General features: G+C 40.7%; 2 protein-coding genes across 2 annotated transcripts in view; one reads left to right on the top strand and one right to left on the bottom strand.

Annotated features, from left to right (window-relative positions):
• Positions 1-20,289, bottom strand: part of CC2D2B (coiled-coil and C2 domain containing 2B) — a 106,125-nt gene extending 85,836 nt beyond the window's left edge. The window contains 9 exon segments of the mRNA XM_043518285.1: positions 102-194; positions 3,329-3,397; positions 3,503-3,528; positions 3,531-3,588; positions 3,664-3,745; positions 6,780-6,847; positions 13,323-13,388; positions 15,918-16,016; positions 18,137-20,289. Of these exon segments, the coding sequence (XP_043374220.1) occupies positions 102-194; positions 3,329-3,397; positions 3,503-3,528; positions 3,531-3,588; positions 3,664-3,745; positions 6,780-6,847; positions 13,323-13,388; positions 15,918-15,977 (522 nt within the window). The 5' untranslated portion in view covers positions 15,978-16,016; positions 18,137-20,289.
• Positions 20,290-20,499: 210 nt separating this feature from the next.
• The window catches only part of LOC119858785, a 31,932-nt gene continuing 26,168 nt past the window's right edge, over positions 20,500-26,263 (top strand). Inside the window, exons 1-2 of the mRNA XM_038410196.2 lie at positions 20,500-20,710; positions 21,563-21,639. Of these exons, the coding sequence (XP_038266124.1) occupies positions 21,611-21,639 (29 nt within the window). The 5' untranslated portion in view covers positions 20,500-20,710; positions 21,563-21,610. The remainder of the gene's footprint in view (positions 20,711-21,562; positions 21,640-26,263) is intronic.

Below are 26,263 nucleotides of genomic sequence, written 5' to 3'. Positions count from 1 at the left end.
GAGTGGCATTACTTAAATTAAGAATACACAAGGAGGATTAGATAAATATGAGATATTCTTTAAGGAATTCAGTTGACTTTCATGAAGAAAAAATACTATACCTGGTATGTATTTTTGTCCAAATCTTTTAATTCTGAGCCTTCTTCACCAGTCATGATAAAAAATGCTAAACTGTCATCGGATAAGATTTCTATCTAAGGATAAGCAAAAACACGAGTCTTCAGCAATCATTATCATTATGTAGCTATGTAAAAATCTTGCATGTAACCAGAAAAAAAAATCTTTTTCAGATTTAGAAGTCTAGAATTGTTTTGATTTTCAGTAACTTATCAGAGATGGCCACAAGAAGAAGTTATTCACCTTGTGCAGTAATGATGGTTCTTTGAGATGCATGTCCTTATGGGTACTCTCTCTAAGTATATCTGCGTTCATCCACTGCTGATTGGAGAACTTTTATAGCAGTGTCTGTTCAACCCATGTATGTGCTGCCCTCTACCCCATGCTCTGCCAAAGGCAAATCCTCTTCAGTTCCTTCTCTACTGCAGAGTTATTGCCAAGAACTCTGAAGCAGAGGGGAAGAGGGTGGGTCGTGGAGCATGCATCGGGACACACATTTCAAAGAACCATTGTTACTGCACAAGTTGAGTAACTTCTTCTTCTTCAAGTAGCGTCCCTATGGGTGCTCCACTGTAGGTGACTCCCAAGCATTACCTCCCACTGAAGGATGGGGCTTCGGAGTCAAGTCTGTCATGGATGATAAAACTGTGGTGCCGAATCAGGCATCTGCAGCAAAGTCCCCCAATATGGCATAAGCGTGTGCAGATGCTCAGGTAGCTGCCTTGCAGATTTCGGACACAGGAATACCCTGGGCAAAGGTGACAGACAAAAGACCAATCTCGTAGAGTGTACTGTGGATGGGGGTGCTAAATTGTAAATCTGGTAACAGAGTCTGATATAGTTCAAGACCCATTTGGAGAGTCTTTGAGCTGAAATCGCTGGGCCTTTCAAACTATCCACAATGGAGAGGAAAAGTCTTGGAGATTTTCTAAAAACTCTTCTCCTGATGAATAGGCTAAGGCTCTCCTAATGTCAAGCATATGGAGCATGACTTCCCTATTATCCTGATGAGGTTTGGGATGAAAGGTTGGAAGGTGAATCAGTTGGTTCACGTGCAATGCAGAGGTCACCTTGGAAGTGACCTTCGGATGTGGTCTGTGTGTGACTTTGTGAGGGAAAAACACTGTGAAGGAGGGATGCACCAGAGTCGCTATCTCCCCTATCCTTCTTGCCACTGTGATGGCGATCAGGAATGTTGAGAGACATTAATATCATTATACACACACAAGCTAACCAAAAATAATTCCATCAATAATAGTCAAAATTTACAGATAGACAAAGTATGAAAAATGCTGTTTGAGAACTTACTAGTTTGATTTAAGTGTATTTACTTTGTACATTGGGGAGGAATAGCTCAGTGGTTTGAGCACTGGCCTGCTAAACCCAGACTTGTGAGTTCAATCCCCGAGGGGTCATTTAGGGATCTGGAGCAAAAATAAGGGACGGTACTTGGTCCTGCTGTGAAGGCAGGGGACTGGACTTGATGACCTTTTATGAGATAGGTATATCTCAAAAAAAAAAATGTTTTGACATATGATGTTGACAATTCGTGTTTTAACAGTTTTAAAACTTTGACTTTTTGAATGTCAACACCTAATGTAATTAAATAATTATTGCTCACCCCCCTCTCCCGGTTTTCTGACCCCCATTAATTTTCTGCAATTGTGAAAATTTAAGTCAATAAAAATGGGGCAAATGCTTACAAATAAATACTATTACCTATCAAATTTATAAAAAAAATAAAATAAAATTCTGCTGAGGATGGCCATTATGCACAACATTCTGCACCTCTCTTGTGCAGGATCAAACCTTATGAATCACAAAAAAGTCAGAAAACACAAATGCAGCATTCAGGTTATACAATTAAACTCATTAAAAGTCAATAATTCAACAGTTAACATTTCAACAGTAACATTAATTTGACTGCAGTGCATATCTGGAATCACAGAATCATAGAATACTAGGGTTGGAAGAGACCTCAGGAGGTCTAGTCCAATCCCCTGTTCAAAGCAGGCCCAACACCAACTAAATCATCCCAGCTAGAGCTTTGTCAAGCCAGGCCTTAAAAACCTCTAAGGATGGAGATTCCACTACCTCCCTAGGTAACCCATTTCAGTGCTTCACCACCCTCCTAGTGAAATAGTGTTTCCTAATATCCAATCTAGACCTCCCCCACTGCAACTTGAGACCATTGCTTCTTGTTTTGTCATCTGCCACCACTGAGAACAACCTAGCTCCATCCTCTTTGGAATCCCCCTTCAGGTAGTTGAAGGCCGCTATGAAATCCCCTCTCACTCTTCTCTTCTCTAGACTAAATAACCCCAGTTCCCTCAGCCTCTTGTCGTAAGTCATGTGTCCCAGCCCCCTAATCATTTCCGTTGCCCTCTGCTGGACTCTCTCCAATTTGTCCACATCCCTTCTGTAGTGGGGGAACCAAAACTTGACGCAATACTCCAGGTGTGGCCTCACCAGTGCCGAATAGAAGAGAATAATCACCTCCCTCAATCTGCTGGCAATGCTCCTACTAATACAGCCCAATATTCCGTTGGCCTTCTTGGCAACAAGGGCACACTGCTGACTCATATCCACCTTCTCATCCACTGTAATCCCCAGATACCTTTCTGCAGAACTGCTGCTTAGCCAGTTGGTCCCCAGCCTGCAGCAGTGCATGGGATTCTTCTGTCCTAAGTGCAGGACTCTGCACTTGTCCTTGTTGAACCTCATCAGATTTCTTTGGCCCAATCCTCCAATTGTCTAGGTCACTCTGGACCCTATCCCTGCCCTCCAGCATATCTACCTCTCCCCACAGTTAGTGTCATCTGTGAACTTGCTGAGGGTGCTATTAATCCCATCATCCAGATCATTAATAAAGTTGTTGAAAAAAACCGGCCCCAGGACTGACCCCTGGGGCACTCAGCTTGATACCAGCCGTCAACTAGACATTGAGCCATTGATCACTACCCGTTGAGCCCAGAAATCTAGCCAGCTTTCTATCCTATTCTATTAATATATACATTAAATAAACAGCAATATATTAACCAACAAATTAGTAACAAAATGTGAGTAGATGCATGCCATATATCATAGTTAAAGATACTACTGGAAACTTAACTCATGCATTTTTTTGCATTGAACTGAATATAATGTATATAGCTTACTTATTTTGTTTACTATTTGCAATATTTGTAAAATTTATTACCTCAGTCCTCACGTCAAGGTTTTTCTGGTATATTTTAGTATCAGAGAGGCTTTTGTCTGTTGACTTTTCTTCTTGTACAACCTAAAATAAGAGGTATAGTATTATACTTATTTTCTACAGAAACAACCAATACAACTATTGTTCTGAAAAGTATGCAGAAAGTCAAAAACTTAATTCACTTAGAACTTTCACAGATCTTGTACTTGACTTTGGAGGTGCTCCGAACAGTGTGGCACAGCAGAAAAGTTTTCTAAATTGACTGAACTGTCAGCCTTTCGCACACACAAAAAATGTACCTTGTTGCATGTTTCACTTTATAAATTACAAGTCCAAGAAAAATAAGTTACCTTGTATGTCTTCAGTTTCTTTCTTACTCTACCTCGTAATGCTTCAGTTACACTCCTTTGTTTTGCTACATCAGCCACATCCAGTGTAAAGATAACATAGCACAAAATTTTTAACACACCTTCTTGTGGTACTAAATACTATTTTTTTAAAATATATTCTTCTGCAGTGCATAGCCCATTTACTATTAATTATTTATAGTGAATAGAATGGTCTTCTTATGAAAGGTATTTGATAGCAATACAATAGTGTTCATCAGGCAGTTTTATAAACAGATCTAAACAGAATCACCAAGATATAACTAGAATCTTGTAACATGTACAATTTGTATGATTTTTTTTTTTTAAATCCTGGGTGTCTGAAAAACACAGATGTCCAGGATCAAATTTTCAAACTGGCTTCTAAAGTTGTATACAAAAAATTTCAGAAAGCAGAACCCTGAAAACTAGCGACCATATTTATGCAGACACATGCCGATTTGAGGCATAACTACAGGAACAAAAGCAAAATATGTGGCCTCTTGAGCCCAATTTGAAAATTTGATGTCTGTTAACTTTACCATTTTATACTGAATATACAAACATTCATCCAAACCTCCCTTATCTTAAATAGCATCTTGTCCCCACGCATTCAAATAAGAAAGTTCAAATAATTTAAACTCAGCAGCTGCTTCCTGACTTAGTTGCCTCCCATGCTCAGTGCATGGATTTGCACTGACTGCTGTAAACAAGGCCACTCCTTCTCTCTCTTGGCTCCCTGAAAACCAGCCTGCTCAGCAGGACTTCAGTATATAATGCTTTATTATCATAATTCCAATCATCACATTCATAGAAACATGATCTAGCGGAGAAGATGACAACTGAAGTGCTGGGTAGTTGGTGGAAGGTAACAGATTAAGAGGCAAACGGAGGGGAAAAAGATCCTATCTTTATTAAAGTGAATACTTCCCTAATATGAAGTATTCTCTCAGAACTGGCCAAGTACTGATCTAAGATCAGTGTAAATCAGAAGTAACTCCATCTGTTTTCATGGTTAACTCATGCTTTACAGTGAACTAACCAAATTCAGAATCTGGCCCATAGCGTATACCTCTAGATTTAAAATCTGGAGTCACATATGCACAGAATACCATTTTCAAATAGGCAATATTTGATACATCAAAACTAACCTTTTTCAAATCTAACAAAGGCACCACTCCTCATAGAGGTGACAATTATTGACATCATTTTAAATTGTGAAATTCAGCTTTTTTGACACCTGGTCAAACAATATGTGGTTAATATTTTTATGGGACAAGCATATTTTTTCCTTGCCAACATCAAACAATCAGAGAATCTGGGATCAAACTTTCTAAATAAATTCAACTTTGGAAAGAAAAGTTTCATCTTAAATGTGCAGTATGTGAACATCTTAAGAAGTTTCATCTTAAATGTGTACGTGTATGTGAACACAAAAGGATAATTTTTAATAAAATAATTGTTTTAATAATTTGGCCTAGAGTCTGAGAGCCTACACTCTCAGATTTATTTTATTAATCAAAATAAATATGTAATAAAAGTAAATAATTGAAACCATTTTGTAGCATTACACTAATTTTAAAAATGTAGCTCCGCCTTAATTTTGAATTAAATTGAAGTCAGTGTTGGAGGAAAGGTTGTATCGCTTATTATGAAAATATTTGCAATGTATTTCACATTTTATTAAAAATCTCACTCATAAGAACATAAGAATGGCCATACCGGGTCAGACCAAAGGTCCTTCTAGCCCAGTATCCTGTCTTCTAACAGAGGCCAATACCACGTGCCTCAGAAGGAATGAACAGAACAGGTAATCAACAAGCGATCAATCATCAAACTCAACATTTTGCAATCACCTTCATTCATTGTTAGTTTGACAACCCTGAAAATATAGAAAAGTATGTATTCACAAAGGGCCCAATTGTTATACCCTTACTTATGGTGAATAACAACTTCCAGGGGTTCTCAAACTTCACTGCACTGCAACACCCTTCTAACAACAAAATTACTACCTGGGGGTGGAGCCCAAGCCCTGCTGCTCCGGGTGGGAGGAGAGGGGGCCGGAGCCCAAGCCCCACGGCCTGAGGTGAGAGTGGAGCTTCAGCTTCAACTCCGAGTCCTAGTCAGACTAATGCTGGCCCTGGTGACACCATTAAAATTGGGTCACGACCAGTGTACCCTTTAATTTTTCCCATGCATGTGCAGAATGAATTTTGTTACGTGCACCAATATGGAGGTGATACACATCACCTCCATATTGGTGCACATAACAAAATTCTTGTGGCGGGGATGGAGCTGAGGGGTTCAGAATATGGGTGAGGGCTCCAGCTGGGGGTGCAGGCTCTGGGGAGGGCCTGGGGATGAGAGGCTGAGGGTTGGACCAGAGGATTGGGGTGTGTGGGGGGCCTCCGGCGGGGAGTGCAGGCTCTGGGGTGGGGCTTGGGTGGGGCTCAGGGCTGGGACAGAGGGTTGGGGTGCCAAGAGGGCGTGAGGGCTCCGGCTAGGGTGCGGGTTCTGGGATGGGGCTGGGGATGAGGGATTTGGGGTGCAGGTTGCCCCGGGGCTACAGCAGGGAGACAGAGTTCCCCACCAGCTCTCTCTCCCCTCAGCAGCACCTGGGCTGGAGGAGAGAGGCCCCTCTCCCCACCGCAGCAGCTCTGGGGTTGGGGCCACAGGATAGGTGCCTCTCCCCCAGCTGCGGCAGGTCCGGGCCAGGGCTGGGTTGGGGCTGTGGGAGAGACGCTGCTGCCCACACTGCAGCAGGTCTAGGGATGGGCTGGGGCCAGCGCCAGGAAAGAGGCATCTCTCCCTGCTGCAGCCCTGAGCGCCTGCGAGGTACTTAATAGATTCCTGTGCGGCTATGTGGCCATGCACCTTAGAGGGAACATGGGTCACAAACCACTTTGGGGTCCCAACCCACAGTTTGAAAACCGCTGCCTTACACCATGAGAAGTTCTACTGAATATAGTATTATTCAATGTGAGTGTGGGTATCAATCTGGACCAATAAACATATAATATGGTTCCAGCTCAGGCAATAAGTGCATTTCCATCAAACAATATCAATCAAGAGCAAAGACAAGTATCTTTATTGAGCTACACTCCTGGAACTTCTGATCTACAAATTCTTCTGTTTGATGCCTAATAACATGTTCACTGTCTTCAGTCAACTATGAAAAACAAATGACCAGAGGAAAGATTTAAAGGAAAAGTTTTAAAATTAAACTGCAGATCCCACATTTAATATTTTCTAACCTTGCATATTGCACTGCTTGGGTAATAATTTATAGTACTTGCTATCAGTAAGTGTCTAATACAATGTATGACACACTGTACCTCAAACTAGCACTCTGGAACCCCCATATTCACCACTGTGATATGATTATATGTTTTGTACAATGCATGCCTTGTGAAGGTATTATTTAAGAAGTCTTGATTTTTTGACCATTAATATCCTGTTGAATTGTAAGGACTATCATTTTATGTGAAGTTATGAAGTAATGCTATATATTTGTTACAGTAATATATGGTAAAAGGGAAACGCTCACAGCTAGCCTTTCAGTGGCCACAAAAGAGTAACTAACACTGACAAGACAGATTTGCATCTAGATTGGCCAGACAGGTGTTGATGTCTCATCAAGAATCCATTCTCCCAGAGACTCCTCAGAGAGGGCACGTATATAATGGAGGCTACCTGACCCCCACCTCACAGCAAAGATCTTTCTAGCACATGGAAATAAACTATAAATGAGGGTTCATGCAGGGCTGTCCCTAGCTATTCTGGGGCCCTACGCAGCCCCTCCCGGGGGGGGGGAGGTGTGAGGCCCCAGGCCTCCACAGTAGGAGGGGGCTGGCCCTAGGTCTCTATGGGCTAGCTTGGGGAGCAGGGCGGAACCACCCCCCAGCACTCACTGGCGATGTGATTGGCACTGGGTCGCTGCACTTCCCGCCACTGGGGCAGGGCTGAGGCAGAGAAGGGGCAGGAAGAGGTGGGGCTGGGGCTTTGGGGGGGGGGGGGGTGGAGTGGGGGCAGGGCTGGGCGGAGCAGGGATTGGAGCAACATGCAGCTGTGCAGGGCACTAGGAAATTTTGTGCCCCAAATTTTCTGGTGCCCTACACAGCTGCGTACTTTGCATACGGGTAGTGTGACAAAGCTCTGTCCTTGCCTCCGTGGGTCCCGCGTTTCCTGGCGGATTTCACTAGCCTCAGAGGCTTACCGTGACCCTGCACGTAACCTTTCTCTCTCTAGAGACAAGGATCAAAGTCTACTGAGCCATTTTCATCATAAGCCAGCGAGGGAAGGTGAGGAGAAGTTATCCTTCCTTGCACAGTCTCTGTTGTCTCCTGGTCTCAGTGATTAATCAGGGGGCAAAGGGGGGAGCCAGACCCACCCTCGACTCCAGCCTCCAGCCCAGGGACCCTAATAGTATCAGCTATGGTAGCTGATCTTTTAGAAACAGGACATGTACAATTCCCTGGGCTACTTCCCCACAGCAGCCCTCACTTCCTCAAGCTCCACTTCACCCTTACCTTAGGGCCTCCTTCCTTGTGCCCGATATGGTGTGTACTACTCAGCCTCTCCAACAGCGCAACTTCCTCCCACAGCTCCTGACATGCACACTCACCTGACCTACTGGGAGGCTTTTAACTAGTTTCAGCTAGCCCCTGATTGGCTTCAGGTGTCCCAATCAACCTAGCCATCTCCCTGCCTTCTGGAAAGTTCTTAATTGGCCCCAGGTGTCTTAATTGACCTGGAGCAGCTGCCATTTCACTTATCCTGGTACCAGGGATTTGTTTAGCCTGGAGCTAATATATCTATCTATCTCCCACTAGTTTTCTATAGCCATCTGGCCTTGCCCCGTCACAGTACGGACGGCTCAGATGACATCATCACTGGGCCTTTCTCCTTCCCAATTTCAACACAGAGAAGATCGTTTGGAAGACAACGAACTGTGGAGACTTGCCCGAGGATGAGAAGGGACGTCAGCCTGTGTGTTAAGAACTGTAAAATGCATGGACCATCCAGTGTTAGTCTGTTAAAGTTAGAATTTAGACTGTGATTCTATTTTTATTTCTTATGTAACCAACTATGTACTCTCTGCCTAACACTTATAATCACTTAAAATCTCTTTCTGTAGCTACTAAACTTATTTTAATGTTTTGTCTTTACCAGTGAGTTTGTCTAAAGTGCTTGGGGAATCTGCTCAGATTACAAGGGTTGGTCATGTTCACTTTCCTTTATCAAAATGGTAAACTAATTAATGAGCTTGCACTGTTCAAGAGGTCTTGAGCAGTGTAAGACGGTATATTTCTGGGGTGCTAGGCTGAGGGCTAAGGTGATTGGCTGGAGTCTCCCTGTGTCTAATTCATGAGTGCCTTAGAAAGCATTCATGCACTTTAGCTGGGTGTGCCTCCACATGTTGATGTAGTGATCACAGCACCTGGATGGGTTGGCTGCTTGTCACTAGCATATCATTGTGAGAGACAACTCAGGAAGGAGAGTTTTAGGTGACTCAGAAGTCCCACAGTTCCAGGTTGTGGTCTGGGAGTATGCCACATAGTGGTTTTTAACCTGTGGTCCATGGACCTCTGGGAGTTAGCAGAGTATGTCTAAGAGGTCTGCAAAAGGTTGTTGTTACCATAGAACAGTGGTTTTCAACCTATGGTCTGTGGATCCCTGGCCGTCTGCAGACTATGTCTAAGATTTCCAAAAGGGTCCATCCCTCCATTTGAATTTTTTTAGGGGTCCGCAAATGAAAAAAGGTTGAAAACCACTGGTCTAATAGATTAAATATTTACTTTCACAAATACAATGCGTCTGTCCTGAAAGGATAAAGTAAATTAAAAAGATATTAGGCCAAATTCTGCTTTCTTACTTACACCGCTAAAAATCTATTATACTTCTACTAACAGAGTAAAATTTAGCACAAGAAATACTGGAGCTAAATCTGATTAGTTTTGTAATTAGTTTTTAATCAAACTATATTTAAAGTACTTTACTGTTAGTAGATTTCTTTTGATTTTTATGAAGTACTTAAACAATTAAAATAATTTTTTAAAAAAAATCAGTTGTTAGAGCAGTGTTAGAGCCTCCACAAATGTTGCCAGCCTGCATCTCTTCCTTTTGTACATTCATCAGATAGTGCATGCCATTGTAACCATGAAGTTGAGCATTGCAATTAACATTATATAGAGCAACTTCATCTAAAAAACTGACACACTGTCTAAAGCTGTTGCAGGAGGGCAGTCATTCTGGGTATGCAAGAGAATGTACTGTCTCCATTGGGTGCTTATGGGAATGCGCACTGAATTCAAGGTTTTGGTTCTAACATTTAAAGCTCTTAACAAGATGGGTACCAGCTATCTTTCCAACATTCTAACAAACATTATTCCATTTCCCTCCTCTAAAGTTTGATGACATAAGTCTACTTGTCTGGATGGCCTGGAGTGGGCTAACGCAAAATGCAGTAGTCCTCTGGCTTGGTTAGAATCAGTGTCCTCTCAGAGGTTAAGAGGAAAGGACCTCTCAATGTTTTTTTCCCCTATATATAAAATGATGAAAGAATTTACTAACCTTTGTAAAGTGCCTTAACGCAATAAGAAATGTTACCGAAGCACCAAATATTATTATTAGTGCAGTGGAACCTAATTAGCATACTGCATTTGTGCTCTGTGTACTTAACTACCTTTCTATCTGCTTCCGAATGTAATTTATAGGTGAGGGATTTAATCTATAAAGCCCTATATATTTTGCACCTGGCTACTTTGGGACTGACTCTCCCCATGCAACAGCAAGTTGGTTAATTTTAACTGGGTTGGTTTTGTTGACAGTCCATAGCTGGGCACTCTTGAGGACTAGAGGCAGAATAATTCTTGGTGCAGAGTTCCTGACTATAGAATATGCTCCCTCTGGTGGTTTGTCAAAGCCCCACTTAAACTGTTAGAGAATGGTGCAAAGTCCATCTTTTGAGTTAAGTCTTTCCAAATAGTTCTATCATTTTTGCTGCTGCTACTTTAAATTTGCATTTATAAACTGATGCTTGTGCTAATCTGTAACGGTTCCAGATTTCATAGTAATAGACATACTATAAATCAGTAAAATCATGAATACATTCATGTGTCAAAATTTAAACTTCTAAGTTTATAGAAATAACATTGAAATACAGGAAAGGAAAAAGGTTAATAACCAATAAGATGCTGTAAAAGAATACCATATTCTAATCAACCTTTTTTTCCCCCCAATGTTAAAAGCAGGCAGGAATGTATCACACTGTACCATAAATAAGAGATAACACAGCTTTTCCTCTGAAGGCTGCTTTCAACTTGTTCTTGTTCAAAATATTCTCCAGTTACCTGTTAAACTTCACTGGTTTAACAGCATGTCCCAACAATTAATATTTTAACCTGCTTTAATCTAACAATATATCTAGCAACCCATTAGTTAGCTATATACAAAGAACTCTTTAAAACCATCCACAAGATGAAACACCTCCTTTGTGGAAAATCCAAGTACAGGCTGAAAACTGTATTATCTTCCTTCAGACCATTGGATGCAAATTGTACTTCTTTTTACAGAAAATGACTTGGTTCTGTTTTCAGTTACACTGGTGTAAATCCACAATAGCTCATCTGAAGAAAGTTGAATTATTACAGATTTACACGATCATAACTGAGCAAAATCTGGTTTAGGAAGCGCATTTCACACTTTTAAACTACCATTTATACCCAAGGCTCTCCTCTGCTGAAAAACTGGAGCACCTATAGACCAGGGTCAGTAAAGAACAAATAGTACAAAAGATTTCAGGAATACAGTTTTAATTAAGAGAGTAATGTAAGACACTAATGATGTCTAAGAAAATATTCTAGATTAAAAAATGGAAAATGAAATTGACTGGTTATAGTAGAGTCTTAAGTCTATATTTAGAAAAAAATGTGGGTTGATCTGAATCACCATGTCCTTTTGAAAGATAATATATCTAATTAGGGAGAAAAGCCTCAGAAGATTAATTTAAACGGAGTGGTAAATAATGAGGACAGGGTAGCCATACAGAGCAATCTGGATTGCTTGGTAATGTGGCCCATTCAAACAAAACTCATTTTAATATCACCAAATGTAAAGTAATGCATCTAAGAACAAGGAATGAAGGCAATGTCTACAGAATGGGGGACTGTATCCTGGTAAACAGTGACTCTAAAGAATTTAGGCTCAGAGTAGACAAGCAACACAAGAGCTCCCAGTGCGATGCTGTGCCAAAAAGAGCTAAACAGGAGAGTAGAGAGAAGAGAGGTGACTTTACCTATGCATACAGCATTGGTGAGACTGTTATTAGAATACCGTATCCTGTTCTGGAGGACACATTTTTTAAAAGAATGTGGAAAAATTGGAGACAGTTCAGGAAAAGAGCCACAAATGATTCCAGGTCTGGAGAGAATGCCATACAGCAAGACTTAAAGAGCTCAATGTATTTAGTTTATCAAAAGATTCAAAGGGGACTTGATAATGATGAGAAAATACTAAAGGGTACTAAAGGGCTCCTTAATCTAGCAGAGAAAGGCGTAACAAGAACTAATGGCTGGAAGCTGAAGCCAGACAAAATCAACTAAGAAATATTGGACGCAAATTTTTAACAACAAGGATGATCAACCACTGGAACAAACTGCCTACGGATGTGGTAAAATGTTCATCTCAATGTCTTCAAGTCAAGACTGGATGCTTTTCTGGAAGATATGCTTTAGCAAAACAACTTATTGTGCCCAATCCAGGGGTAACGGGGTGAAATTTAATAGTCTGGAGGTCAGACTAAAAGATCTAATGATCCCTTCTGGCCTTAAACACTAAGGATCTATGAAACAGAAAAGCAGTTAATCACAAACAATTTAACTGTTTAGTATTTATTCCTCCTAGCCAAAGGGATAGCAGAGTTAAAGAGCCACTGTCCAAAAACGAAGGCCAAAATTAATATTTTGTTTATAAAGTTATATTTCTAAATATTTTCAAACTTGTGTTTTGTTTTGATTTAAACATTCCCCCTACAAACTTTGCAAACCAGGTACAACAGCATCACACAAATCCATGAGAACTGGAAAATTAAGCTGACCAGTCTAGAAGCAGCATAACTGGTGAAAAGAAATTTAGATTTTCACCATTTTCACTTTTAACAATCTAAGGTTGTATTAACACATGCAGGGATTTCTTTTAAAATATGACATAACCTAACTATCTCTTGAAAGGACAACTCTGCTATCAGTACAAAGTCTGGACTTTGGAATATCTGTGCACATACGCTTTGTTGGGAAGTAATAAACATTGCCATGTAGATAAATGAAGTCAAATGCTTGTGAGAAAATTACATTCACAGACAATTTTAAAGTGTTCATTTTAGTGCTAAAGAATGTATTTGGGCTAAATAAAACAAGATATTGTTAACGTAAGATACTCTTTATCGAAAGAGTAATGTATTACTGAAAAATATCTGTATTACTTTTCAACAGCTAGTGGTCAAAACTAAGTATATATGTACCATTCCATACAGAGCCCAAGGCACCAAAATACTTGGATTCTACAAGATAAAGTGTTTTCTAATATCTGTTCTAATAAAGAGCTAGTACAGTATAATGTTTAAAAAGTAGCATTAACAAATTCACCTTTTTTCTAGCACTTTCTCTTCTCTGAGAGATCTTCTTCAGAATTGCTTTCTGAGCATCCTTTTTCTGGAGAATTAGAAAACAATCTTAAAGCTTACATTATTATATCTATAGGACATATGTCAAGTAAAAGAATGAGGAGTAATTGTGGAACCTTAGAGACTAACATTTATTTGAGCATAAGCTTGCATGGACTAAAACTTTGATAGTAGGGAGCTTTTCTGTAATAGTGACAGATTTTTGTTTTGACTGCCAATATTGGTTTCTCTAATTTGACGTGGCAGAATCTGGATGCTGCATTTGGTATGCAACTCCTCCACCTGGTCCGACAATCTCACATTTTTTCCCTTGGTACCTAATCTATGTCTCAGCTGGTCTGGGTCTGTGATAGAAGGACAACGGAAAGTTACAATTTCCATAATTTAAGATCCTCTCAAGATCTGGTCCAAAGAGAGGCCTAGTATCAGTGCTTTATACTGCCATGTAGGAAATCCAAATTCTCCTCTTCCTCATAGTCAAGGTGCTAGGAGATCTGCAAAAAACTGATCATCCTTGGGAAATAAAAATATCTTACATGACTCTACAGCAATCTCTCTAACCAGTTGAAAGGTACAATGCCCATGGTCCCATCTAGTAGAAGTATTTAGGGTTAAATTTTAATTTTTTTTCCTGAAATCCCCTTCGATTTTTTCTCTCTATATCCTCTGTAACTGAAGGAGATAGCATATCACTTAAAAAAATATTACTGCAGCCAAGTTCTTTATTGCATGTATTGCTGTGAAGTGACAAGGGCCATAATATAGCCTGCAGACTCAGCATTACCATTCCTAATGATCAATTTTACAAACCTGTAAAGAATCCAAGCTCTAATATGGGTTCTACTATTCTGCAGCCTTAAAATAGTAATACACAGCACAAGGATACCACAAAGAGAGCCTTCTTATGTTACCTTAAGGGTTGGATACTCAAGTGGTAACAGTGGTCTTCTGCTGCCACCACTTCCTGTACCATATACTTCTGGCAAAGACAGCACAGCAGTGAAAATAAGAAGAGAAGGAAACTGAGCAAATCACAGCAGAGCAGAGAATAGCTAAGTATCAAATAGGAACTGCTGACATTTACCATTTTTGTTTATATCCTACAATTTTTAGACAGACACTTGAAAGCATCTGTAGCGCACATAGCCCACCTATGAAACCACACATTATCAGGTTTTTGTTACATCCATTTGTTACATCCACTTGTTGCATTTTGTTTTAAGTTCTTTGTGATAGGCTATGTCTCTCTGTTTGTGCTGCACCTACATAATGTGGTATGACCCTGATAATAAGGAGGAAAAGAGGAAGAATATGGGGAAGAAAGCAGGGATTAAATTGCTGAGGAAAGGAAGCCAATGGGAGGGATAGCTCAATGGTTTGAGCATTGGCCTGCTAAACCCAGGGCTGTGAGTTCAATTCTTGAGAAGGCCATTTAGGGATCTGGGTCAAAAATTAGGGATTGGCCCTGCTTTGAGCAGGGGTTGGACTAGATGACCTCCTGAGGTCCCTTCCAACCCTGACATTCTATGATTCTGTGAACAGATAACAGAAGCAACTAGGAGAGGGAAGAGAAAGCAGGGCAAGGAAGAAAAGCAATCAATATCAGAAAAGTAAGATAAGCAGGGAGAGGTAACCATCAAGGAGGCAAGAAGTGAGAGGCAACTGTTGGGGAGAAGACAGAAGCAACAAACAGTGTGCAATAAATATCAAACAGAATGGGAGAAAAGGGACAAAGAAAAAAACAATTAACTAGATGAGTAGCCAGTTACTGGCATGGCTGGCTCAAATACGATTTGCGTTCACACATCACATGGTTAAAAGTCTATTAACAATAATAGCAGCATTTCACCTTTGCCAGAGACTCATCCAACACCAAGTTCAGCACTGCATGTTTGCATACAGTATGGATATGACCCCCTAACTGTATTTGTTTGGTCAGTCTTCCTTTCCCCCATCTCCTTATTGCAAAGGGCATCCCATACCACATTGGACCATATGATGCTGATGTTTCCTTTTATGCACATCCCGTGATGAAATATTATGGAATAAATTGCCCAGATTTTCTCAGAATGTTCTGTACAAACATGGTTAGGTATCACACAGGAGCAGATTCGCAAATATGGCTGTGAAAGGAGAAAATCTGCTGTGTGAACACAGACTGAATTGCTTGTTACTGGTTAAACTGATCAAGCCTCTAACTAAATTATTTTTGATAGCCTCAGGACATTATTGGTTCTTTACATTGAAGACTTCCTTTATTAGCAGCTAAAAATCTCAACTCTAACTACAGAGCTTTACTATTAACGACTTCCCACTCCTGTTACTGGTTCTCAACACATCTTGTACATATTCCTCTCTTCCCCACAAAAAAATAATAGGACCCTGCGCAAAACAGAAAATCCACAGATCCTCTGGGTCTTCTATTCACAGATTTCTATTATCGATTATTATGATTAACATAAGTAGTTAGCTTAAACCAGCATGAATTAAGAATGCTGAATCCAGTTATATGTATTTTGTCTGAAAAGGAATATAAAACATTTACTTTTCTACTAACACAACTTCCCTTAGTTGTTTTCTCTGATGACATTTCTTCTTCTTTTTGATCAGGATCCATTTATTCTGAAGTGTTTGAACAACCAAGATAGTAAGTAAACTGAAAAACACAAACTGTCATATCAGTGTTTGATACTAATACTATCAACTATGAGACCATTACAAGTGACATTGCCCAAAATAAAAATATTTAACTTCTCTTCAATCCAGTGGGTCCACGAAAGCAATATTTATACAGCTTTTTAAAATATGTTTAATGATATAACATGAAGGAATAAGATGAAACCAAGAGAAAACATTTTAAATTCTTAAAAATGCAGAGACAGAAATACAGAGAGAAAAAAACCATGACTATACTTCCAATGATTAAAATTTTTTAAAGTATGTTCATCGACAGACATGATGCACCAAATTCTTACATATTTTAAAGTTAGCTATCCTCTACTTCAGAATCACAGTGCATTGTATTTCATGTTTTTCTAGTGCTAAACACCACAATAAATTCAGATTAAATTCTGGTTACATAATTTTGTAGCAAGCATTTTATTGAAATACTATATAAATACTTCTATTTTGATATTTAACATTTGTATTATATCATACTACAATATGTAAACAGAAAGGAGGGATAGCTCAGTGGTTTGAGCATTGGCCTGCTAAACCCAGGGTTGTGAGTTCAATCCTTGAGGGGGCCATTTAGGGATCTGGGGCAAAAATTAGAGATTGGTCCTGCTTTGAGCGGGGGGTTAAACTAGACGACCTCCTGAGGACCCTTCCAACCCTCATATTCTATGATTCTATGAACAACTAAAATCTATGTTTATAACCTGAGTTAAAATAGTTAACGGTAAACAATATGGAACAACAATCTGATTGTTGTGCAGATGGCCCATTTCCAGACAACTGGTTACATGGCCTGTGATATACAGGTCACTATATAGGAGGTCAGACTAGATGATCTGGTAGTCTCTTCTAGTGTTAAACTCTATGACATGGGTTTCTAAATAATCAGGTTACTAACCTGAAAATTACAACAAATTAATATGCCAGAATATGTGCTAAACCAAATAGATACAAAACTTTAGGATCTCTCCCTCCACACTTCCCAACAGTCACGTTTGGCAACTTGCCAAGAGCCTGAGAGCTGTATCTAAATTGCATAGCATTTACATAAAGTATAAAACATACATATATCAGTACATGTGCACTCATCTTCATTGAGAGATCAAAAGAAACCAAGATCTGAGAATATGGCTTAAGTCCTATTTATACCACAAAATGAAGCTGCGTAATAACTGGATCGTCTAGTATGGCTGTAATTGTAATTTAGTGTTTTAGACATGAGGCCCATATATGGTTTTATTATTTTATACAGTATCGAACAATTCCTCTCTTTCAACAGAATAAAAATGCATTTTATCATTTAAATAAAGTTTAGTTCACTTCTGAATGAATAAATATACAAATATAATCCTACATGTCTCATCCAGAGTCTATTGTTTGTTTGTGATAACCTTTTTATTTTTCCCATTCTTGTCGGTAATACTCCACTTCCTTGTTGTTTTCACTGCATCTATCCTATATAAATAATCTCTCTCTCCTCTCCAAGGACCCAATCAACCAAAATAAGCTTAGAACTTCATCTTTTAATTTATAATTAAATTTCATTTAGACTATAGTGAGACACACTAGGGGAGAACAGCAATTTCTATTATGTAGAATTTGCAATCAAAGTGTATACTATGAACAAATAGATTTTTCAGAAGCAAAATTATTATACTAGTCAAAGAATGGGAAACTATCTGAATGTATGTTTTGACATTTATTTTATCCTATCACAACTTTTTGTTTTTTTCTGCCAGAAACTGAGAGTGGTCGACAGGAAATGACCACTTGATGATTGCCTGTTCTGTTCATTCCCTCTGAAGCACCTAGCATTGGACACTGCTGGAAGACAGGACACTGGGCCTGACGGACCATTGGTCTGACCCAATATGGCCATTCTTATGTTCTTTCTTCTATGCCAAACATGGTGCTTTTAATATTCATCTTTCACACCAAATACTTGCACATATGCCATTTGAGACATATAACCATAATCTGGAAATTGGCTTGGTGTGCAAAAGCCAAGAAAACAGAACTCTGAGACCAGTAGAAGCAGAAATCTATGTATTTTTAGTTCACCAGACAACAGGAACAGGAATCAAGAGTTTCACGTACTAGTACTATTACTATATTGTTGATTCAATCCTCTCCCAGCTGGAGAGGTATAGCCCACAAGTATTACTTCAAGAAGAGTCAAATATCATTAGCTGAGTGCAGCTACGCACACCCCGGGCTTCAATACACATCCAGATCCTGCAGAATGGAAACAAAGAAAGAAGACAGCACTGATGCTTCTAGTCTTTATGGTTGCATTGATAAATAAAATCTGAAGCAATAGAATGCTGAGAGAGCAAGTGCAAAAGAGGTGTGAACTGCCCCCATTAAATGCTTATTTTTTATCCTAATGAAGGCTAATAATTTTCAAAAACAAATGTACAATTGTCTGCCTAATCTTCATATACAAGTATTGCAACTGTACACACAACCTGGCTAATTGCATAAACAAATAATCAAAAGGACATACTCATGATCCTAAAAGCATTCTGCATCATTTTTCTCAGCCAAATGATACCTACTGTAATAATAATTTTACTAACAAAGTTTAGTGGCCATATACTACTCACAATCTTTGTGCAAACCTTCTTTTGTTACCATTGAAGATCTCCTGTAGTATATGGCTCTTAATTTGTAGCCGTGGCAAAAGGAACATAATTAAAAGTGTAATGTGGCCTCGTGCACAAAAAGAGGAATAGGATTAAGTATGATACGTCTATATTTATGCAATGAAAAACCAATTCTCAAAGAGTTAAAAGAGGTGAATTCTCAAACAAAAAACATGTAAAATTAAAACAAGCTGATTAATGCAAAATTGTAACATGTCAAAACTGAACAAAAGTGGCACTTTACACTGACTTCAGCATTTGTGGCCAACACCCTTGATCATTCAGGCCATAGCTGTCAACAGTCCAGGGTTTTCAACCGTCATTCAGGGATACTGGTGTGCCAGCCACTAATCACAGCCAGGAATATGTGACAGAATTAGGCAGCCTTTTTTCTTTGAGCTACTTTTCTCCTATAGCTAAGCTTTCCTGTTCCTGCCGCCTCCCTCCTGCTTCTCCTCTCTCATCAGCAGGAAGACCCAATCCTCACCCACTTTCAGCTATCTACAACAAGGGAAGGAGCTGGAACCAAGTGCTCCTGAAAGACAAGATACGGCTGGCAGGGAGCAAAAGAGGAGCCTGAATGTGATAGGAGTTAAGATAAACGGGGAAGAAAGCAGGAGAAAAGAGGGAAGCCTTGAAGGGCAGAAATTCTACAGAAGTGTCAGTGGGAGGTGGGGAACAGAAGGAGCCACACCTTTTCAGATATGCAGAGAACGTAGGGGCTGCTAAAGGAGTTTTGTGCTTTATTCTAGATAATTTTTTCTCCCTTTTCTCTCTCTGCACATTAAGAAAGTCCCCTAGAATTTACACAGTTTTCTCATCACCGTCAGGTGCCAGTTTCTTCGGAAAACTATCCCAGACCACTTTCCTCTCATACTGGCAACTTTGATCACATAATGGTAGCTGCAATGTTTTTAAACAAACAGCACCAGCAAGGAGGGACCCTTGTCAGCAACTCAGCACCAGGCTGTGGGCAAATTGCAGGCAGAGTACAACCTCAGTTCTCAAACTGTGGGTCAAGATCCCAAAGTGGGTCACAACCCAGTTTTAATGGGGTCACTGGGGCTGGCTTAGAGTTGCCGGGGCTTGGGGCCAAAGCCCAAGCCCCACTGCCAAGGGATGAAGCTAAACCCCGAGCCCAACTACCAAGGGCCAAAGCCAAAACCAAAGGGCTTCAGCCCAGGGCAGCACAGCTCAGGTTACAGACCCCCCTCTCTGCGGCTGAAGCTCTTGGCAGCAAGCCTTGGGCGAGCTCAGTCCCCCGTCCTGGGGTCAGGTAGTAATTTTTGTTGTCAGAATGGGATCGCCGTGCAATGAAGATTGAGAAACCCGGGCGTAGAAGACTTCCAGGCGGCGTGTGAGGCTAAGGGCATCCTAGCACGGACAGAGCACACTGTGGACATGCACAATCCCCCCCACCACACGGCGCAGGAGTCGTAGCCCTCCATCCGCGCCTCAGCCCGGGGGGGCGGGGGGCACAAGTAAGAGCCACCGCGCCCTTCCTCGCCCGCGGCCAAAGAGGGAGAGGGCCCAGCCTAACAGACGCAGATGCCGCACTGCATGCCGGGAGCTGTGGTCCTCCGGAGGGAAAAATTAGCGGTGGGCCATGAGGAAGATACCGACCCTCTGAGGGAGCTGCGTCCCCACGCTGGAGGCTCCCGGCTCTCACCTATTGAAGTTAGTTAGGCCAGCGGATACTGAGCATGCGCATTGATACATTTCCCCCCACCCCCAATCCTGATTCTAAGCGTGCGCACTGACAGCGCACCGCTTCCCCAGTTATTTGCTGGGCATGCGCACTGATAACTCCGTGCCTCTCTAGCCCTTGAGTCATTGAGCCTACCTACAAACCTGCCCGCTTGTTGTTGAGCCTGCGCACTAAGATAGCCCGGCACTGATGAGCATGCGCAGTGTGAAACACTAGCTGGCCGGTCGCTGAGCCTGCGCAGTGCGGACCCTTTCGGGAAGGTTCTGTGTCGTCTGTGTCGCTACTACAGCTTTTCTCTTCAAGGAAAATCCGTTCAGGGTACGGGCGACCTGCAGCCCCAGCCCCCCACCCTGCTTCGCCGGGACTCGACCGCACCCCCTTCACGGTCCTAGCCCTGCCTCTCTCACTAAGGAGATCTGACCGCAGGCCCGGCCTGTCCCCGCGCCTCCCTCCGAGCCCCGGCCCCATCCCTCATCCTTCTGCCTCGCCGGCACCCGGCAGCCCCCGGAATCTGGGCGCAGCTCGCCTCGTCTTCTCCCTTCTCTGGGAACCGGCCGCGGTGCTGGGGCTGCCGGGGCTCCCGGGGCCAGAGAGGATGGTGGGCGCCGTCTTTGGCGTTGGGGCCTCGCGCCAGCTAAAAGCATCTTCTTTGGAGCGGCGGCCCCGGGCTGTCTTTGGGGCCGTTCTGGGGTCGCTAGGTCCGCGGGAGCCGAGGCGTGCTGAGCTCCTGGCAGGATCGGGCCCACCTAGGTTAGCGCTGGACAGGTGAATCTTCTTCCCTTGCCTCATTGGGAGCAGAAGTGAGGCCCAGAGAGTGCAAAGGGAGGGCAGATCTGCTACAGGAGGAGGAGAGATCTAGTAAGATCTTTCTGAGCCCTTCAGCCCTGCTGCTAGAGTCGAATTGAGGGAGAAATCTGTTGGCTCTTCTCTGGTTCAGGTGTCGGGGAAAATGGGGGGTGGGGAGTGACCTGCTGTCTTTCCCTCCTGTCCTACTGCAGCAGAGGAAAATGGGCCAGCCTGCAAGCTGCAGAACTTGATGGCATCAAATGTGGAGCCGAAGTGGCTGCTTGCTGTGCTTGCATTTAGGGTCAGCCCTGTGAGACGGACCATCTTAACGGAGAAAGAGATTGGCACCGTGTTAACTGCGCGGTTCTCTCTCCTTTGCTGCAGTGCCCACTTTCACCGTTGCCTCCTGCTCTGCCTGCTCCCGCTTTCAGCATGGTAAAGAAGAATACTATCCCCGATGGGTAAGTATCCCTCACACTGAGAGAGGCAGGAGCGGGCCCAGCCCCGCCTGCAGGGAGGGGGCTCTGACTGCCCCATGCACTCTCTCACTACAGCGTCTCCTCTCTGCCACCTACAGCCAGTTAAGGTAGGTATCTGCTCCAAGACAGGGAAGACACAGCCCACCATCCCCCAGGTGAGTATAATATCCCAGCCTGTCTGTGAACGCTTCTCCTTCATCAACCACACATAGCTCCTCTTCCTAGCCACCTTCCCACCTCCCCAGATTGCGTCCTCACTACTGGGGGAGAGGGGAGGGACAGTAGTCCATCCTTTCAACTTCTCAGATGTTTACAGTACCACCAAGAGCTGGGGAGGAGATGAGGCGGGGGGGCAGATGCTTGCATGCATGTGCACAAGGGACATTCTCATAGATGCAGGTGCAAAAGCCCTTTTTTTCCCTCTACTTGTACTCTTCAAGTGAACTATTAGAATGTTTACTGGTGATGTCTCAGACAATAAGTTGCAGCATTCTATCCACATCCTAGTGATCTGGCAGTATGGCATGCTGGGACTACTGGCTGTGCTTCATATTAAAAATGAAAGTGGCTGCGATCTCCATTTTTTTTTTATAACAGATGTAGCCTTTGTGCTACTGGAAGTTCACCAACAGATTTAGTTGGGTGCACATAAACTTAAGGGCTAGTAATATGGAATAGTCAGTGAGGCTTATGCCTTTCATCAGAAGATCTCAGAGTGTTTTAGAAAGGTGGGTATTATCCCCATTTTACATTGAGGGTAAAGTAGCTTTATCAAAGCCTTTGAATGAATGGCAAAGTCAAAAACAGTACATAGGAGTCCTGATTACCATTCCCTGCTAAACCTCTTATGTTGATATTATAAAACCAATCCAGGGCAAGTAACTTCAAAGAATTTTAGATGAGTTTGATCATAGCAGGCTGTGGTCAGGAATTAAAACTTGTTAAAAATATCAGTAGCTTTTTATTATTTATAAAGTATTTAATCGTTTTAACTTAATTTGTTCTTTCACTTCCCTTCATACTGGTATCCAAAGTTTTAAATGAAGTTCGATTAAAAGTTTTACTTATTTTTATTTAAAAGATCTTAGGTTTATCAAACAGAAAGGAAGGAAACTGGAAAGAATTAGCGTCTTGTTCATTTTCTTCATGGCTTAGGTTATTAATATTACAGAATTGAGAACGTGTTCAGTAACGAATTGTCCCTTCCTTCATCCCCTGAATTTGAAGGAAGTGAAGCAGCTCTGACCTAGAAACACAGGCTACAGGCATTCCTTTTTTAATTATGGATAGGGTGACCAGACAGCAAGTGTGAAAAATCGGTACAGGGGGTCGGAGGTAATAGAAACCTATATAAGAAAAAGACCCAAAAATCGGTACTGTCCCAATAAAATCAGGACATCTGGTCGCTCTAATTATGGAAGTTATCCTAGTTTCTACTTACAGACTGTATAATTAGACACTAACACCTGTGTACCAAATTGAGAAATAAGCTCTATCCTGTAGGAGTGTCATCAGCTAATAAAATTTAGGAGATTAAGTTTAAAAATTTAATCTAATTCCTCAGTTTTTGTACTTTCCCAAACTATGCAGCTGTGTTTTTAAAGATCGTTAGTCTTTCAGTTGCATGGTTTTTGTCAGATGAAGACATTACAAGTTCTTTAACAACCTTATTTTTAATCTTAATTTCTTATGTAAACATTTAAATATATTTCTAGTGAAACAGCCTTTAACAGTATATATGTATTTACTTAAAATTAGAAGTATTTTTGAAAGGTGACCCAAAAGGCTTTTGGCCTGCCAAGATCAAAATTGAGGTACTTATTTTCTTGGTATGGTTGATACAATTAGTAATATAAAGTAGTGTAAGGAATGCAGTTCCCTGATACATTTAAGTTTTAGTGGCATTGCTAACAGTTTCTCCTGCAGATAAGTGAAAAAGGAAATTATTTTTATCTAATTGTTTAAAAATGTCTCCGGTCTTATTAAGTCTACATAATATGTTAATGATTTCTATTTCTTTTTGGTGCACTTTTAACATTCTTAATATGAATTTTATGGTAAGAAATTGCTTGTGTGAATATGTTAACTAAATTGTTGAAAACTTTCTGGGCAAATTGCTCTGAACCATTCAGCATTCAGTTTCTTTACTCGGTTTATGACCAGAATATTTTAAACAGGACAAGTTCAAGCAGGTTAGGAACTATGCAACTCAAAGCAATACCATCAATTTAAAATCTAATTTAAAAACTACAATTAGCCCTGAATCACCTCCCAGATTTTATTTGTTCTCATCCCTTGTTGCTGTGAGAGAGTCCTGTGCAAACAAGAGAGACTACATGCAGAGGAAACAGTGAAACTTAAGGCTTGTCTACACCATACAAGTTGTACCACTTTATACTGGTATAATTAAAACAATACAAACCCCATAGTGTGGATCAAGTTATACCCATATAAAGGTGCTTATACTGGTCCAGCTTATTCCTGTACAGGAAGGGGAATAAACTATATGATAAAAGGCACCTTTATACTGGTAAAACTACATTCACAATACTTGTATAACTATTTTGGTTAAAAAAATTATACCCTTAGACTGAAATAATTATACAAGCACAAAAACTGGGTAGGCCAGGCCTTGCAGTACAAAACTGCTGTCAAAAACAACATTTTTTCTCCCACTTTTCCCCTCTAATTTTTCATTTTGAATATTCAGTTTTAATTGTAACAATAATAGCTTTAAAAAATTTTAGATGGAAGTTTGGTACATATTTTTAATTTTACATTGTTCCTCTAAGATCGGATTCTAGAATGTTCTGTCAACACATCTTTAAATAACTTCACTAATTGTATTTTATTTTTTATACAAAGTCACCTGAAGAACGTACTGTATTGAAGGGCAGCAGCGTCTTAGGCTTGGTCTACATTACTAATTTATGTTGGTATAACTATGTCACTCAGGGCTGTGGAAATTCCGCACCCCAAAGCAATCAACACCCCTGAGCGATGTAGTTATACCGACCTAACCCCCACTGTATACAGCTGAATGTTGACAGGAGGGCTTATCCCATCAACATAGCTACAGCCTCTCAGGGAGGTGTAGTACTTGGCATAGGTAGTGTCTTCATTAAGTGGTTTGGTGGCACAGCTGCAACAGTGTAAGTGTAAACAAGCCCTTATTTTTTTATTTTTCTGAAATTACATTTAACCTGAATGGATAATTACTTTAAGAGGTCTTTATATCATTATTAATCCATTGGTACCTGATTTCAACAAATAAAACAGTATTGTTTAATTAGACATTTAAAAAAATAAAAAGTTATTTATAAAGCTTTGTAATTCAGTGATATATTAGATGCCGTCACAAAATTAGAGGACCGTGTCTTTAGTCATATTATTTTACTAGGGAATAAAATTCTTGTCTTATTGGTGGCTGCTTAAAAGAATACTGCCAAGAATATCAATGTTTGATCAACCTTAATTATTTAAAACTTGGTGGTGAATGAGTTTTGAACTCTTTTTTTTAAAGACTATTGCAGATACATTTTTTAAAAAATCCCCTTATGTAAGGTGTATATGTGGTTTTTTGCTGAACCAACCAGTAGAGGGAGTTCAAGTTACTTAAACTATTTCCAGAGCTGCCAGGACACTAACAGTGAAAATTATACTTATTTATGTACCAGAATTCAAATTAAAGACAGTGAATGCCATTTCCATTACAGTTCTGTTCTGCTCTGAAGAGTGGACTGTAAAAATGGCACCATAGTTATGAGCTCTATCTTCTCCTCCTGTTCAGAGTTACATATGCTGTCTTAAATGATAAAAATGTATTTTTATTGCTTTTTGCTTCAATTAACACTTCAGAACTAATACAGTTAAGTGAGAGTAAGCTGAATTCTGCTTATTCTTGTGCACCATAAAAAGAATTGTTTGCTTAGTTCCAACCTTAATTAAAGGCAATGGAACTACACATGTCAGCCTTTGATTTTAAGACCATCAGTTTTGGACAGGTGTCATTGAGGGCCTAATTTGGCCTACTGAACACCTATTTGTGAGTCCGCAAGAGAAGAAAAGTTCAAAGTTTGGATTCAGAGTTGTTCACAGGGCTAGCAGTGTAAAATAAAACATTGTTTTAGAGAGACACTGAGCAAATTTGCTGTGGAAGTCAGTGAGACAATGTGTGACCCCAGAAAGCCTTTTGAAGTCTGACCTCAGAGCAGAATCAGACTTTAAAAACACGGGAAAATAAGGCAAACCAAGTTGCATGAGATCTCTGTTAGAAATCTGTGGTATCTGTATGAGAATTGTACATTTCTCTAAAGCACTTAGGCCCAGATCCTGAGTTGCAGCACACAGCTCAAGTATACTATTCTGGAGATGAATTTATGCAATTCGCAGTATTTCAGTCTCTCTCTTTCTATACAGTTTAGTTATTTGGCATATGTATAGTATCCAGTTTGGAATTCTGGTTTTTGATTTTTTTGCGGGGGGGGAGCATTAAGGTAAGTACTAAACTCTGAAAATCACTCTTTAATCATACATATTTGCAAAGGACTGCAAGTTTTGGAAACCTCTGAATAGTTAAGTTTAGCTTCAGATAGTCATCTTTCAA

Source organism: Dermochelys coriacea, chromosome 7 (assembly GCF_009764565.3).
Source record: "Dermochelys coriacea isolate rDerCor1 chromosome 7, rDerCor1.pri.v4, whole genome shotgun sequence".
Lineage (NCBI taxonomy): Eukaryota > Metazoa > Chordata > Testudines > Dermochelyidae > Dermochelys > Dermochelys coriacea.
Note: the sequence above shows the minus strand (reverse complement) of the source record. Positions and strands in the feature narration are given on the sequence as shown.